The sequence below is a fragment of the Bufo gargarizans genome, chromosome 11, assembly GCF_014858855.1.
Source record: "Bufo gargarizans isolate SCDJY-AF-19 chromosome 11, ASM1485885v1, whole genome shotgun sequence".
In the NCBI taxonomy this organism is placed as follows: domain Eukaryota; kingdom Metazoa; phylum Chordata; class Amphibia; order Anura; family Bufonidae; genus Bufo; species Bufo gargarizans.
The window spans coordinates 79508025-79526210 of record NC_058090.1 but is presented as its reverse complement, the minus strand read 5'-3'; the positions used below and the strand labels follow the sequence as shown (position 1 = coordinate 79526210).

Sequence of the window (18186 nt, the reverse complement as noted above, 5' to 3'; positions counted from 1 at the left end):
TTGCAGTGGTGGCTGACGTGAAGCCTGATTCTCTGCTATGACATGCAGACTGATTCTCTGCTGACATGAAGCCAGATCCTCTGTTACGGGACCTCTCTCCTCTGCCTGGGTGCTGGGCCTAAATATATGCCAATGGACTGTTGCAGTGGTGGCTGACGTGAAGCCTCATTCTCTGCTATGACATGCAGACTGATTCTCTGCTGACATGAAGCCAGATTGTCTGTTACGGGACCTCTCTCCTCTGCCTGGGTGCTGGGTAGTGTTGAGCGCGAATATTCGAAAAGCGAATTTTTTTCGCGAATATCGCAACTTCGCGATTTCGCGAATATTTTGAATATAGTGCTATATATTTGTAAAAACGAATATTCGTTTTTTTTTTTTTTCCCCCCCCACAAAATTACAGTACACATATAATTGATTGTTTCCCAAAGGTCCAACAGCTAAGATCTTACTCACATTGCCTAGAAAGTGATTGAGGCGCGAATCTTCGTAAGGCGATTTTATTAGCGCACATGCGAATATCGGCACGTCCCAGAACAGAGGCAAAGGGCTTTGCATTCATACATTAGTGATTGAATTGAGCTGCGAATCTTCGTAAGGCGATTTTATTTACGCAAATGCAAATATCTACACTTGTCCCCAGAACAGAGAGGCAAAGACCTGTGCATTCATATAGTATAGCACCATATTCGCGAATACGTAGAACTTCGTAAAATTCGATTTACGAATATTCATATTTTTTATTTTACTTTCCACCTTACAGATTACATTGATCTGTACTCTGTCAACTACTGTCATCACCCCCCACTGTATCTCGATTGATTCCCAAAAGTCTCACATTGCCTAGAAAGTGATTGAGGTGCGAATCTTCGTAAGGCGATTTTATTAGCGCACATGCGAATATCTACACTTGTCCCAGAACAGAGGCAAAGGGCATTGCATTCATACATTAGTGATTGAATTGAGTTGCGAATCTTCGTAAGGCGATTTTATTAACGCACATGCGAATATCTACACTTGTCCCCAGAACAGAGAGGCAAAGGCCTGTGCATTCATATAGTATATCACCATATTCGCGAATATTTCGAACTTCGTAAAATTCGATTTACGAATATTCGTATTTTTTATTTTAGTTTCCACCTTACAGATTACATTGATCTGTACTCTGTCAACTACTGTCATCACCCCCCACTGTATCTCGATTGATTCCCAAAAGTCTCACATTGCCTAGAAAGTGATTGAGTTGCGAATCTTCGTAAGGCGATTATATTAGCGCACATGCGAATATCTACACTTGTCCCAGAACAGCCTTTGCATTCATACATTAGTGATTGAATTGAGTTGCGAATCTTCGTAAGGCGATTTCATTAGCGCACATGCGAATTTTGCATAGCATATGTATTATGCGAAATGCGAAAATTCGAATTATCGCATATGCGAAATAATGAACTCGAATATTCGCGAATATTTTACGAATATTCTTTCGAATATTCGCGAAATTTCGCGAATTCGAATATGGGACATGCCGCTCAACACTAGTGCTGGGCCTAAATTTATGACAATGGACTGTTGCAGTGGTGGCTGACGTGAAGCCTGATTCTCTGCTATGACATGAAGACTGATTCTCTGCTGACATGAAGCCAGATTCTCTGTTACGGGACCTCTCTCCTCTGCCTGGGTGCTGGGCCTAAATATATGCCAATGGACTGTTGCAGTGGTGGCTGACGTGAAGCCTCATTCTCTGCTATGACATGCAGACTAATTCTCTGCTGACATGAAGCCAGATCCTCTGTTACGGGACCTCTCTCCTCTGCCTGGGTGCTGGGCCTAAATATATGAAAATGGACTGTTGCAGTGGTGGGTGACGTGAAGCCTGATTCTCTGCTATGACATGCAGACTGATTCTCTGCTGACATGAAGCCAGATTGTCTGTTACGGGACCTCTCTCCTCTGCCTGGGTGCTGGGCCTAAATATATGCCAATGGACTGTTGCAGTGGTGGCTGACGTGAAGCCTCATTCTCTGCTATGACATGCAGACTAATTCTCTGCTGACATGAAGCCAGATTCTCTGTTACGGGACCTCTCTCTTCTCTGCCTGGGTTCCGGGGCCTAAATATCTGAGAATGGACTGTTCCAGTGGTGGGTGACGGGAAGCCAGATTCTCTGCTATGGGACCTCTCTCCAATTGATTTTGGTTAATTTTTATTTATTTAATTTTTATTTTTATTCATTTCCCTATCCACATTTGTTTGCAGGGGATTTACCTACATGTTGCTGCCTTTTGCAGCCCTCTAGCCCTTTCCTGGGCTGTTTTACAGCCGTTTTAGTGCCGAAAAGTTCGGGTCCCCATTGACTTCAATGGGGTTCGGGTTCGGGACGAAGTTCGGATCGGGTTCGGATCCCGAACCCGAACATTTCCGGGATGTTCGGCCGAACTTCTCGAACCCGAACATCCAGGTGTTCGCTCAACTCTAGTTTTGGGGTGTATTTTTACATATACCCATGCTGTAGAACTTATATACACTTATTTTACACTTATCTTTTTTTTAAATCAAATACATGTAGAACAATAAATTTAGAGAAAAATTTATATAGAAATGTAGTTTAAATTGAAAAATTTTACAACAAAAAGTGAAAAATTTAGTTTTTTTGCAAAAATTTTGTTACATTTTGATTATTATCAAAAAAAGTTAAAATGTAAGCAGAAATGAAATACCACCAAGTGAAAGCTCTATTAGTGAGAAGAAAAGGAGGCAAAATTCATTTGGGTGGTAAGTTGTATGACCGAGCAATAAACCGTGAAATTAGTGTAGTGCAGAATTGTAAAAAGTGGTCTGGTCATTAAGGGGGTTTAAGCTAGGGGGGCTGAAGTGGTTAAATTACTTCGAAAATGACAATTATTATATAAAACTGATAGATGAATAATACTGATGATGATCTTGCATTATGTTGATGACATAAATATACAATACACACAGTGTTTTAAAAAATCAGTAGAAAAGCCAAGTTTATTAAGCAGTAAATTCAATGTAATATTAAAATTTAAGAATAAAAAAATGACAAAATAAAACGCTCAAATACATTTTAAATCAAAATATATAGGAAAAAAAAGCACCGTCTTTCCAGCCATTTCAATTTTCTTCAAATGAATTTGTTAAATTTTCAGGTTCAGGTTGCCTTGACTGTAAAAAGGATATAAAATAATCAAAATTAGAATGTTTTACACTAGATTTCACATATGATGTGTCACTTCATTTGTAGTTGAATATTCTCTATTTTGTGATGGTCAGTAGATACAACGGTGTTTTAATTTTTGCTGTTTTTGTGTTCTTCGTGGAAATTAGTACATCGTTTAGTGATGTCCATAAGTGAGTTACTGTGTTAGACATGTTCAGCTCATTGACACCCACTCAAGTATAGATGTTACGAAGTTCAGTAATACAGTGAAGGAGCCTAGGTGCTCACACGATCCCCCTTTGCTCTGCTTATCATGGTGGTCCTTATGGGACTTCATTGATCATAACTTGATAGAAAAACTCCTTTATAGGCTTCAAAAGCTTTTATATCACGGTTATATTAAAAACTAAAAAGTTTTTTAAAAAGTTACTCACAGATGGTGTACGTCAGAAGGAATCCTTTTCTCGCTACGGATCTATTAGTTTGGAAATTCATGAGGATTTTATTACCAACTGAAGTAATAGAAATTGAGCCTTTTCCACAAAACATATATGTGGGTGACGTGTCCTCCACCCCACTGCCATAGACTTCCAGGCTATCCATATAGCAAGATATAGCTGACTCTATGTCATATGTTCCTTTTAGTGAGATCTGTGGAAAAAAGAGGGAGACCATATACATCCAGATGTTAGAATAATGAAACCCAGAATTAAAAAGGTTTTCTGAGATTCTAGGATAGGTCATCAATAACAGATTGTTGGGGGTCCTACTCCCGACACCTCAGTTGAACAGCTTTTTGAAAAGGGTGAAGCATTACGACTTCTTCCTAGACCAATGATGGCATGTTCATCAGTCAAATGATCTAGGCACAGCTCAGTCATATTCAAGTGACGGTGCTGTGCATTGCATGCTTTAAGCATACCAGCACAGCTGATCTGTGGGGGTGCCAGGAGTCGGATACCTGTCCATCTGATATTGATGACCTATCCTGAGGATAAGTCACCAATATCTAAATCTCAGAAAACCCCTTTAAGAATAATGAAACAGACTTATGAGATGTTATAGCTAATCACCTTGTATCCGGTAGGTGCATATATAGTAAAAAAACAGTTCAGGTTGGGAAAGTAGGACCCTGAGGCGTAACCTGGAGATGTGATGTTATATGTTGCCGTAAAGAAAGTTCCTCCACATGGCACTAAAATAAAGCAATGTAAATGTTAGGTACAGTAATTACCAGAAGACACAAAATACAGTCATGTGAAAAAATTAGGACACCCTTTGAAAGCATGTGGTTTTTTGTAACATTTTTAATAAAAGGTTATTTCATCTCCGTTTCAACAATACAGAGAGATTAAAGTAATCCGACTAAACAAAGAAAACTGAAGAAAAGTCTTTTCAAGATCTTCTGTAAATGTCATTCTACAAAAATGCCTATTCTAACTGAGGAAAAAGATAGGACACCCTTGCCCCTAATAGCGAGTGTTACCTCCTTTGGCTGAAATAACTGCAGTGAGACGGTTCTTGTAGCCATCTACCAGTCTTCGACATCGGTCTGAGGAAATTTTACCCCACTCCTCAATGCAGAACTTTTTCAGCTGTGAGATGTTTGAGGGGTTTCTTGCACGTACAGCCCTTTTCAAGTCACCCCACAGCATCTCAATGGGATTCAAATCTGGACTTTGACTTGGCCATTCCAGGACTCTCCATTTCTTCTTTTTCAGCCAATCTTTGGTTGATTTACTAGTATGTTTTGGGTCATTGTCATGTTGCATGGTCCAGTTCCGCTTCAGCTTTAATTTTCTAACTGATGGTCTCACATGTTCTTCAAGCACCTTCTGATACACAGTAGAATTCATCGTGGATTCTATGATGGTGAGCTGACCAGGTCCTGCTGCAGCAAAGCAGCCCCAAACCATGACACTTCCACCTCCATGCTTCACAGTTGGTATGAGGTTCTTTTCTTGGAATGCTGTGTTTGGTTTACGCCAAACATGTCCTCTGCTGTTGTGTCCAAATAATTCAATTTTGGACTCATCTGTCCAAAGAACATTATTCCAGAAGTCCTGGTCTTTGTCAACTTTATCTTTGGCAAATGTCAGTCTGGCCTCGATGTTTCTCTTGGAAAGCAAAGGTTTCCTCCTTGCACACCTCCCATGCAAGTTAAACTTGTACAGTCTCTTTCTGATTGTAGAGGCATGTACTTCTACATCAACAGTAGCCAGAGCCTGCTGTAGTTCTCGAGATGACACTTTAGGGTTTTTGGAGACCTCTTTTAGCATCTTGCGGTCTGCTCTTGGGGTGAACTTGCTGGGGCGACCAGTCCTGGGCATGTTGGCAGTTGTTTTGAAAGCCCTCCACTTGTAGACTATCTTCCGGACAGTGGAATGGCTGATTTCAAAATCTTTTGAGATCTTTTTAAATCCCTTCCCAGACTCATAGGCTGCTACAATCTTTTTTCTGAAGTCCTCTGACAGCTCTTTTGCTCTCACCATGGTGCTCACTCTCACTTCAACAGTCAGGAGCACACCAAACTAAATGTCTGAGGTTTAAATAGGGCAAGCCTCATTCAACATGCAGAGTAACGATCTACTAATTATGTGCACCTGGTGTGATATACCTGTGTGAGATCTGAGCCAATTTAAGAGGGAATACATGTGAGGGTGTCCTATCTTTTTCCTCAGTTAGAATAGGCATTTTTGTAGAATGACATTTACAGAAGATCTTGAAAAGACTTTTCTTCAGTTTTCTTTGTTTAGTTGGATTACTTTAATCTCTCTGTATTGTTGAAACGGAGATGAAATAACCTTTTATTAAAAATGTTACAAAAAACCACATGCTTTCAAAGGGTGTCCTAATTTTTTCACATGACTGTATATAAAATACTAAAAATAGCAAATACTAAAATCAGAAAATGCCTGTGTACAATGGATTTATAGAGCAGAGTTATAAAGTGAAGATCATAAGCCACAATTGAAGATTTTTACATGGACCCTCAAAAGACACATTAAAAATGTCACACGATTGTCTAGATTGTGTTCAATACACATTTCTTGGATTGTTAGGTTGGATACCTAGACATTGTCTACAGATGAGCTCCCTTGACTGCTTTCATCTATCTATCTATCTATCTATCTATCTTTCTTTTTATAATCAGATATAAATTGTTTTAGTTTTTAACGACTACATATTTTTTACCTCCATTTGCTTGTTCCTCACCTGTGTTATACGAAGCACTGAATCCCTTAGATGAAATAGTGCCATCACTAACAAATTCCATCAGCATCTGGTTTGTGGAACCAATTACTGTAGGAATTTTTGCGCTGCCACATGTGCTGTTCAGCAGGACTGGAGATCTCCTACTGGGTCCATCGTAGATCCTAATATAGTCTGAGGTACACCCAGGAGTGCTCTGAAGACTGAAGTCATTGAAGGTTACAGAAACCTGAAATAAAAGCCAAGAACACTCTTGTAAAATGTTGAATTTCATATCACTTAACCTTTATCACGTCTGCATAGACGCTGTATCTGGTCCTACGGTGTAGTCACATTCAAGTAAATGGTCTTGTGATGGAATACCAGGCACCACATGTACACAAGAATGATGCTGTTTGTAGCAAAATCAGAAATGTATTATTCAAGATGCCCAAAAACCACCAATTTTTAAACTATGATTTGGCTTCTACATTTTATTAAAGTCTTAATTTAAGAAGTTGACCATTAACGTGATTGGACCTGGTCCATCACCATCTATCATATAAAAAAAAATAACAATTAACAATTATCATTAGTGTTGAGTGAATCAAACTCAGCAAAGTGGACCTAAATCTGAATTTCAGGGAAAATTAGCCACAAAGCTGAATTTCCTCGTGCTTCATGGTAACAAATTGATTTTCCCTGAATGGCAGTAAAAAACAAAACGAAAAAAAACATACTTATCTAATCCATTTCAGCGTAAAAAAAAGAGCCATCAATATCCATCTTGATTGAAGATCCCGCGCAAAATCCCCCGTCATCACAGTGGCCAACATGATGACACCATCATGGGCCATGCGAGTTTTCGCGCTGGATATACAATCAAGATGGTGGCAACCAACTCTTCGCGATCTAATAAGTGAGAGTTAGTATGATTTTATATATATATATTTTTTTAAATTGTACACTAATATTGCTGTCAGATGCCGCGATCAGCTATGAGGAGTAAAATGACGGGGAGCGGCGCAATCGCTGAACCCTGTCATTGCACCCACTATTTACAAATGTGCTTTGTGATGACGTTATTTTTTTTTGTAAAATTCGGCAAAGTAGCTGAAAATAATTTTTTTATAATCATATCATCAATAATTATCATCTATAAAGTGGCAAGTTTCTGGCCCCAATGCAAAATGAAAATAAGTGGACTGTCGACCTACCAGGTGCCATTTGTACTGCTGTTGTCTAAGTATGAAGCAGAAGGGCCTTTGCACACCCTGAGTTACCTATAGTCTCCCTATTGCTATGCACTTGTGTGACCACAGTACGTTTTAAGGGGGGTCAGATGTATCAGTCACCCTAGGGCCTTGGTTTGGAAGAGGGCCCAAGTGTCCTTCTACCATGTAAGAAGAGAACAGTATTACAAAGAAGGCTCTGTTACAGACTTGGCATTGCGGCCCAGTAGCTTCACCTCTATGAAAATATACATTCAAATATTGACTTTTTTGCAAATTTGTGACTATACTTACTTGTCTTCCTGGGGTTCTGATCAAAAAGACATAGTTTGTGTTGTGTGAATAATTAGATGGATAGTTAGCAGAGGAGAAATTTCCAGTTGGATTATTGAGCAGCTTGCTGGAGACATCTAATGAAAAATTAAATTTAATTAAACAACTTATATTACATGACAATCCCTTTCTAACAAAACTAGAACAAGCCCTGTATCTACTTTTGATCTCCCTGTTCATTGCTCTGCTAGATTCTCCTTTCTCGGGGGGACTTTTTGCTGCAGCTCTCTCTTATCACAGTTTAGGATGTGTGCCCTTTGTGCCGCTGCTCTCTTCCTTTCTCCTACAGCTCTATCCCTGTAACTGTCACAGCTTATAACAGTAGATCTGACTGGTGGCAGTTAAAGGATGGAACTGAGCATGTGCGACCAGCTCAGTAGGTGGATGTGCACATTACTACTGTATATAGGTTAAACAACAGGGGCACCATTATACTGAAATAAAGAGAATACCTCCTAACTGCAGCATTAGTAACAGAAAGTAAATTACAAAAGTTGCCAGTTTTTCTTTCTGAATTGTATTAAAATAACATTTAAAGGTGGCAAAACCCTATATTATAAATGAGAAATAAGTAACAAAATTAATTGTAATTGAATATTTGTGATATTTTTATAAAATCATTCTTTTTGTTCAATTACATCGTTTTTGAAATTTTCTCACGAGTATTTCAGTCATGTCCTAAAAGTCTAAAGTGATAGGTTACTTTGCTGACCTTTCCTCATCAGTTGTAGATCAAGACTGATAATTTCTTAATCATTGGCTATTTTAAAGAGAATGTATCTGGTATGTTTTTTGTTTTTTTTGCCAATTATAACCCGATAGTGATAGCTAGAGTTGAGCGAACACCTGGATGTTCGGGTTCGAGAAGTTCGGCCGAACATCCCGGAAATGTTCGGGTTCGGGATCCGAACCCGATCCGAACTTCGTCCCGAACCCGAACCCCATTGAAGTCAATGGGGACCCGAACTTTTCGGCACTAAAAAGGCTGTAAAACAGCCCAGGAAAGAGCTAGAGGGCTGCAAAAGGCAGCAACATGTAGGTAAATCCCCTGCAAACAAATGTGGATAGGGAAATGAATTAAAATAAAAATTAAATAAATAAAAATTAACCAAAATCAATTGGAGAGAGGTTCCATAGCAGAGAATCTGGCTTCCCGTCACCCACCACTGGAACAGTCCATTCTCAGATATTTAGGCCCCGGCACCCAGGCAGAGGAGAGAGGTCCCGTAACAGAGAATCTGTCTTCATGTCAGCAGAGAATTAGTCTGCATGTCATAGCAGAGAATGAGGCTTCACGTCAGCCACCACTGCAACAGTCCATTGGCATATATTTAGGCCCAGCACACACACAGGCAGAGGAGAGAGGTCCCGTAACAGACAATCTGGCTTCATGTCAGCAGAGAATCAGTCTGCATGTCATAGCAGAGAATCAGGCTTCACGTCAGCCACCACTGCAACAGTCCATTGTCATAAATTTAGGCCCAGCACCCAGGCAGAGGAGAGAGGTCCCGTAACAGAGAATCTGGCTTCATGTCAGCAGAGAATCAGTCTTCATATCATAGCAGAGAATCAGGCTTCACGTCACCCACCACTGTAAGAGTCAATTTTCATAAATTTAGGCCCAGAACCCAGGCAGAGGAGAAAGGTCCCGTAACAGACAATCTGGCTTCATGTCAGCAGAGAATCAGTCTTCATATCATAGCAGAGAATCAGGCTTCACGTCACCCACCACTGTAAGAGTCAATTTTCATAAATTTAGGCCCAGAACCCAGGCAGAGGAGAAAGGTCCAGTAACAGACAATCTGGCTTCATGTCAGCAGAGAATCAGTCTTCATATCATAGCAGAGAATCAGGCTTCACGTCACCCACCACTGTAAGAGTCAATTTTCATAAATTTAGGCCCAGAACCCAGGCAGAGGAGAAAGGTCCCGTAACAGACAATCTGGCTTCATGTCAGCAGAGAATCAGTCTTCATATCATAGCAGAGAATCAGGCTTCACGTCACCCACCACTGTAAGAGTCAATTTTCATAAATTTAGGCCCAGAACCCAGGCAGAGGAGAAAGGTCCCGTAACAGACAATCTGGCTTCATGTCAGCAGAGAATCAGTCTTCATATCATAGCAGAGAATCAGGCTTCACGTCACCCACCACTGTAAGAGTCAATTTTCATAAATTTAGGCCCAGAACCCAGGTAGAGGAGAAAGGTCCCGTAACAGACAATCTGGCTTCATGACAGCAGAGAATCAGTCTGCATGTCATAGCAGAGAATCAGGCTTCACGTCAGCCACCACTGCAACAGTCCATTGTCATAAATTTAGGCCCAGCACCCAGGCAGAGGAGAGAGGTCCCGTAACAGAGGATCTGGCTTCATGTCAGCAGAGAATCAGTCTGCATGTCATAGCAGAGAATGAGGCTTCACGTCAGCCACCACTGCAACAGTCCATTGGCATATATTTAGGCCCAGCACACACACAGGCAGAGGAGAGAGGTCCCGTAACAGACAATCTGGCTTCATGTCAGCAGAGAATTAGTCTGCATGTCATAGCAGAGAATGAGGCTTCACGTCACCCACCACTGCAACAGTCCATTGGCATATATTCAGGCCCAGCACCCAGGCAGAGGAGAGAGGTCCCGTAACAGAGGATCTGGCTTCATGTCAGCAGAGAATCAGTCTGCATGTCATAGCAGAGAATCAGGCTTCACGTCAGCCACCACTGCAACAGTCCATTGTCATAAATTTAGGCCCAGCACCCAGGCAGAGGAGAGAGGTCCCGTAACAGAGGATCTGGCTTCATGTCAGCAGAGAATCAGTCTGCATGTCATAGCAGAGAATGAGGCTTCACGTCACCCACCACTGCAACAGTCCATTGGCATATATTCAGGCCCAGCACCCAGGCAGAGGAGAGAGGTCCCGTAACAGAGGATCTGGCTTCATGTCAGCAGAGAATCAGTCTGCATGTCATAGCAGAGAATCAGGCTTCACGTCAGCCACCACTGCAACAGTCCATTGTCATAAATTTAGGCCCAGCACCCAGGCAGAGGAGAGAGGTCCCGTAACAGAGGATCTGGCTTCATGTCAGCAGAGAATCAGTCTGCATGTCATAGCAGAGAATCAGGCTTCACGTCAGCCACCACTGCAACAGTCCATTGTCATAAATTTAGGCCCAGCACCCAGGCAGAGGAGAGAGGTCCCGTAACAGACAATCTGGCTTCATGTCAGCAGAGAATTAGTCTGCATGTCATAGCAGAGAATCAGGCTTCATGTCAGCCACCACTGCAACAGTCCATTGGCATATATTTAGGCCTAGCACACAGGCAGAGGAGAGGTTCATTCAACTTTGGGTAGCATCGCAATATAATGGTAAAATGAAAATAAAAATAGGATTGAATGAGGAAGTGCCCTGGAGTCCAATAATATATGGTTATGGGGAGGTAGTTAATGTCTAATCTGGACAAGGGACGGACAGGTCCTGTGGGATCCATGCCTGGTTCATTTTTATGAACGTCAGCTTGTCCACATTGGCTGTAGACAGGCGGCTGCGTTTGTCTGTAATGACGCCCCCTGCCGTGCTGAATACACGTTCAGACAAAACGCTGGCTGCCGGGCAGGCCAGCACCTCCAAGGCATAAAAGGCTAGCTCTGGCCACGTGGACAATTTAGAGACCCAGAAGTTGAATGGGGCCGAACCATCAGTCAGTACGTGGAGGGGTGTGCACACGTACTGTTCCACCATGTTAGTGAAATGTTGCCTCCTGCTAACACGTTGCGTATCAGGTGGTGGTGCAGTTAGCTGTGGCGTGTTGACAAAAGTTTTCCACATCTCTGCCATGCTAACCCTGCCCTCAGAGGAGCTGGCCGTGACACAGCTGCCTTGGCGACCTCTTGCTCCTCCTCTGCCTTGGCCTTGGGCTTCCACTTGTTCCCCTGTGACATTTGGGAATGCTCTCAGTAGCGCGTCTACCAACGTGCGCTTGTACTCGCGCATCTTCCTATCACGCTCCAGTGCAGGAAGTAAGGTGGGCACATTGTCTTTGTAGCGTGGATCCAGCAGGGTGGCAACCCAGTAGTCCGCACAGGTTAAAATGTGGGCAACTCTGCTGTCGTTGCGCAGGCACTGCAGCATGTAGTCGCTCATGTGTGCCAGGCTGCCCAGGGGTAAGGACAAGCTGTCCTCTGTGGGAGGCGTATCGTCATCGTCCTGCCTTTCCCCCCAGCCACGCACCAGTGATGGACCCGAGCTGCGTTGGGTGCCACCCCGCTGTGACCATGCTTCATCCTCATCCTCCTCCACCTCCTCCTCATCCTCGTCCTCCTCGTCCTCCAGTAGTGGGCCCTGGCTGGCCACATTTGTACCTGGCCTCTGCTGTTGCAAAAAACCTCCCTCTGAGTCACTTCGAAGAGACTGGCCTGAAAGTGCTAAAAATGACCCCTCTTCCTCATCCTCCTCCTCCTCCTCCTGGGACACCTCCTGTTCCATCATCGCCCTAAGTGTTTTCTCAAGGAGACATAGAAGTGGTATTGTAACGCTGATAACGGTGTCATCGCCACTGGCCATGTTGGTGGAGTACTCGAAACAGCGCAACAGGGCACACAGGTCTCGCATGGAGGCCCAGTCATTGGTGGTGAAGTGGTGCTGTTCTGTAGTGCGACTGACCCGTGCGTGCTGCAGCTGAAACTCCACTATGGCCTGCTGCTGCTCGCACAGTCTGTCCAGCATGTGCAAGGTGGAGTTCCACCTGGTGGGCACGTCGCATATGAGGCGGTGAGCGGGAAGGCCGAAGTTACGCTGTAGCGCAGACAGGCGAGCAGCGGCAGGATGTGAACGCCGGAAGCGCGAACAGACGGCCCGCACTTTATGCAGCAGCTCTGACATGTCGGGGTAGTTGTGAATGAACTTCTGCACCACCAAATTCAGCACATGCGCCAAGCAAGGGATGTGCGTCAAATTGGCTAGTCCCAGAGCTGCAACGAGATTTCGCCCATTATCACACACCACCAGGCCGGGCTTGAGGCTCACCGGCAGCAACCACTCGTCGGTCTGTTGTTCAATACCCCGCCACAACTCCTGTGCGGTGTGGGGCCTGTCCCCCAAACATATGAGTTTCAGAATGGCCTGCTGACGTTTACCCCGGGCTGTGCTGAAGTTGGTGGTGAAGGTGTGTGGCTGACTGGATGAGCAGGTGGAAGAAGAGGAGGAGGAAGCCGAGAAGGAGGAGGTGGCAACAGGAGGCAAAGAATGTTGCCCTGCGATCCTTGGCGGCGGCAGGACGTGCGCCAAACAGCTCTCCGCCTGGGGCCCAGCTGCCACTACATTTACCCAGTGTGCAGTTAGGGAGATATAGCGTCCCTGGCCGTGCTTACTGGTCCACGTATCTGTGGTTAGGTGGACCTTGCTACAGATGGCGTTGCGCAGTGCACACTTGATTTTATCGGATACTTGGTTGTGCAGGGAAGGCACGGCTCTCTTGGAGAAGTAGTGCCGGCTGGGAACAACATACTGTGGGACAGCAAGCGACATGAGCTGTTTGAAGCTGTCTGTGTCCACCAGCCTAAATGACAGCATTTCATAGGCCAGTAGTTTAGAAATGCTGGCATTCAGGGCCAGGGATCGAGGGTGGCTAGGTGGGAATTTACGCTTTCTATCAAATGTTTGTGAGATGGAGAGCTGAACGCTGGCGTGTGACATGGTTGAGACGCTTGGTGACGGAGGTGGTGGTGGTGGTGTTGGTGGTACATCCCCTGTTTGCTGGGCGGCAGGTGCCAACGTTCCTCCAGAGGCGGAGGAAGAGGCCGAGGCGGCAGCAGCAGAATAGGCCGAGGCGGCAGCAGCAGAAGAGGTAGCAGGGGGAGCCTGAGTGACTTCCTTGGTTTTAAGGTGTTTACTCCACTGCAGTTCATGCTTTGCATGCAGGTGCCTGGTCATGCAGGTTGTGCTCAGGTTCAGAACGTTAATGCCTCGCTTCAGGCTCTGATGGCACAGCGTGCAAACCACTCGGGTCTTGTCGTCAGCACATTGTTTGAAGAAGTGCCATGCCAGGGAACTCCTTGAAGCTGCCTTTGGGGTGCTCGGTCCCAGATGGCGGCGGTCAGTAGCAGGCGGAGTCTCTTGGCGGCGGGTGTTCTGCTTTTGCCCACTGCTCCCTCTTTTGCTACGCTGTTGGCTCGGTCTCACCACTGCCTCTTCCTCCGAACTGTGAAAGTCAGTGGCACGACCTTCATTCCATGTGGGGTCTAGGACCTCATCGTCCCCTGCATCGTCTTCCACCCAGTCTTGATCCCTGACCTCCTGTTCAGTCTGCACACTGCAGAAAGACGCAGCAGTTGGCACCTGTGTTTCGTCATCATCAGAGACATGCTGAGGTGGTATTCCCATGTCCTCATCATCAGGAAACATAAGTGGTTGTGCGTCAGTGCATTCTATGTCTTTCACCGCTGGGGAAGGGCTAGGTGGATGCCCTTGGGAAACCCTGCCAGCGGAGTCTTCAAACAGCATAAGAGACTGCTGCATAACTTGAGGCTGAGACAGTTTCCCTGGTATGCATGGGGGTGATGTGACAGACTGATGGGGTTGGTTTTCAGGCGCCATCTGTGCGCTTTCTGCAGAAGACTGGGTGGGAGATAATGTGAACGTGCTGGATCCACTGTCGGCCACCCAATTGACTAATGCCTGTACCTGCTCAGGCCTTACCATCCTTAGAACGGCATTGGGCCCCACCATATATCGCTGTAAATTCTGGCGGCTACTGGGACCTGAGGTAGTTGGTACACTAGGACGTGTGGATGTGGCAGAACGGCCACGTCCTCTCCCAGCACCAGAGGGTCCACTAACACCACCACGACCATGTCCACGTCCGCGTCCCTTACTAGATGTTTTTCTCATTGTTATGGTTCACCACAACAACAAATATATTATTTGGCCCAATGTATTGTATTCAAATTCAGCGGGATATAAATTTGAGGCCTAGTATTTAGGCGCTGGGTGACCGGTATGGATTTAGTGACAGAATTAGACTTGGAAATGCACAGAAGCGTGTGTGTGAAGTTATTCTGAATGACCCTATGTGCACCTTCAATATTATATACCCTTTTAGGGATAGATTTCAAATAGCTCTGATATAGCAGAAACCACTAAATTATGAAATTGCTAAATTGGGAATTGTACTTCAACCCAGAACAAAAAATGTGCTTTGACGGACACTAAATATCTTGCCCAGCAACAACAGTACAGCGGTGGGTAACGAGAGATTTAGAGGGATTTAAATTTGAGGCCTAGTATTTAGGCGCTGGGTCACCGGTATGGATTTAGTGACAGAATTAGACTTGGAAATGCACAGAAGCGTGTGTGTGAAGTTATTCTGAATGACCCTATGTGCACCTTCAATATTATATACCCTTTTAGGGATAGATTTCAAATAGCTCTGATATAGCAGAAACCACTAAATTATGAAATTGCTAAATTGGGAATTGTACTTCAACCCAGAACAAAAAATGTGCTTTGACGGACACTAAATATCTTGCCCAGCAACAACAGTACAGCGGTGGGTAACGAGAGATTTAGAGGGATTTAAATTTGAGGCCTAGTATTTAGGCGCTGGGTCACCGGTATGGATTTAGTGACAGAATTAGACTTGGAAATGCACAGAAGCGTGTGTGTGAAGTTATTCTGAATGACCCTATGTGCACCTTCAATATTATATACCCTTTTAGGGATAGATTTCAAATAGCTCTGATATAGCAGAAACCACTAAATTATGAAATTGCTAAATTGGGAATTGTACTTCAACCCAGAACAAAAAATGTGCTTTGACGGACACTAAATATCTTGCCCAGCAACAACAGTACAGCGGTGGGTAACGAGAGATTTAGAGGGATTTAAATTTGAGGCCTAGTATTTAGGCGCTGGGTGACAGGTATGGGTTTAGTGACAGAATTAGACTTGGAAATGCACAGAAGCGTGTGTGTGAAGTTATTCTGAATGACCCTATGTGCACCTTCAATATTATATACCCTTTTAGGGATAGATTTCAAATAGCTCTGATATAGCAGAAACCACTAAATTATGAAATTGCTAAATTGGGAATTGTACTTCAACCCAGAACAAAAAATGTGCTTTGACGGACACTAAATATCTTGCCCAGCAACAACAGTACAGCGGTGGTAACGAGAGATTTAGAGGGATTTAAATTTGAGGCCTAGTATTTAGGCGCTGGGTCACCGGTATGGATTTAGTGACAGAATTAGACTTGGAAATGCACAGAAGCGTGTGTGTGAAGTTATTCTGAATGACCCTATGTGCACCTTCAATATTATATACCCTTTTAGGGATAGATTTCAAATAGCTCTGATATAGCAGAAACCACTAAATTATGAAATTGCTAAATTGGGAATTGTACTTCAACCCAGAACAAAAAATGTGCTTTGACGGACACTAAATATCTTGCCCAGCAACAACAGTACAGCGGTGGGTAACGAGAGATTTAGAGGGATTTAAATTTGAGGCCTAGTATTTAGGCGCTGGGTGACAGGTATGGGTTTAGTGACAGAATTAGACTTGGAAATGCACAGAAGCGTGTGTGTGAAGTTATTCTGAATGACCCTATGTGCACCTTCAATATTATATACCCTTTTAGGGATAGATTTCAAATAGCTCTGATATAGCAGAAACCACTAAATTATGAAATTGCTAAATTGGGAATTGTACTTCAACCCAGAACAAAAAATGTGCTTTGACGGACACTAAATATCTTGCCCAGCAACAACAGTACAGCGGTGGGTAACGAGAGATTTAGAGGGATTTAAATTTGAGGCCTAGTATTTAGGCGCTGGGTGACAGGTATGGGTTTAGTGACAGAATTAGACTTGGAAATGCACAGAAGCGTGTGTGTGAAGTTATTCTGAATGACCCTATGTGCACCTTCAATATTATATACCCTTTTAGGGATAGATTTCAAATAGCTCTGATATAGCAGAAACCACTAAATTATGAAATTGCTAAATTGGGAATTGTACTTCAACCCAGAACAAAAAATGTGCTTTGACGGACACTAAATATCTTGCCCAGCAACAACAGTACAGCGGTGGGTAACGAGAGATTTAGAGGGATTTAAATTTGAGGCCTAGTATTTAGGCGCTGGGTCACCGGTATGGATTTAGTGACAGAATTAGACTTGGAAATGCACAGAAGCGTGTGTGTGAAGTTATTCTGAATGACCCTATGTGCACCTTCAATATTATATACCCTTTTAGGGATAGATTTCAAATAGCTCTGATATAGCAGAAACCACTAAATTATGAAATTGCTAAATTGGGAATTGTACTTCAACCCAGAACAAAAAATGTGCTTTGACGGACACTAAATATCTTGCCCAGCAACAACAGTACAGCGGTGGGTAACGAGAGATTTAGAGGGATTTAAATTTGAGGCCTAGTATTTAGGCGCTGGGTGACAGGTATGGGTTTAGTGACAGAATTAGACTTGGAAATGCACAGAAGCGTGTGTGTGAAGTTATTCTGAATGACCCTATGTGCACCTTCAATATTATATACCCTTTTAGGGATAGATTCCAAATAGCTCTGATATAGCAGGAACCACTAAATTATGAAATTGCTAAATTGGGAATTGTACTTCAACCCAGAACAAAAAATGTGCTTTGACGGACACTAAATATCTTGCCCAGCAACAACAGTACAGCGGTAACGAGAGATTTAGAGGGATTTAAATTTGAGGCCTAGTATTTAGGCGCTGGGTGACAGGTATGGGTTTAGTGACAGAATTAGACTTGGAAATACACAGTAGCGGGTGTGTGTGAAGTTATTCTGAATGACCCAATGTGCACCTTCAATATTATATACCCTTTTTGGGATAGATTTCAAATAGCTCTGATATAGCAGGAACCACTAAATTATAAAATTGCTAAATTGGGAATTGTATTTCAACCCAGAACAAGAAATGTGCTTGAACGGACACTAAATAACTCGCCCAGCTACAGCACTAGGGACAGATTTAGCTGGATATAAATTTGAGGCCTAGTATTTAGGCGCTGGGTGACCGGTATGGATTTAGTGACAGAATTAGACTGGGATATGGCCAAAAAATAAACAGACTATTGCTGGTTAAATGCACTTGGTGTGACAGCTTCACCCTGATGTAGGCTTTAGCCAAAAAACAACCACACCATTGAGGGTTAAATGCACTTGGTGACAGGCGCAGCTTGCCCCTGATTTTGTATATGGCCAAAAAATGAACAGA

At 43.5% G+C, this 18186-nt stretch overlaps 1 protein-coding gene across 1 annotated transcript in view; it reads right to left on the bottom strand.

Moving 5' to 3' along the window:
- Positions 1-3132: 3132 nt before the first annotated feature.
- LOC122921330 (embryonic protein UVS.2-like) overlaps positions 3133-18186 on the bottom strand; it is a 41375-nt gene continuing 26321 nt past the window's right edge. The window contains exons 9-12 of the mRNA XM_044271307.1: positions 7897-8012; positions 6395-6620; positions 4252-4373; positions 3133-3183 (exon numbers count right to left, since the gene is read on the bottom strand). Coding sequence (XP_044127242.1) covers positions 3133-3183; positions 4252-4373; positions 6395-6620; positions 7897-8012 — 515 coding nt within the window. The remainder of the gene's footprint in view (positions 3184-4251; positions 4374-6394; positions 6621-7896; positions 8013-18186) is intronic.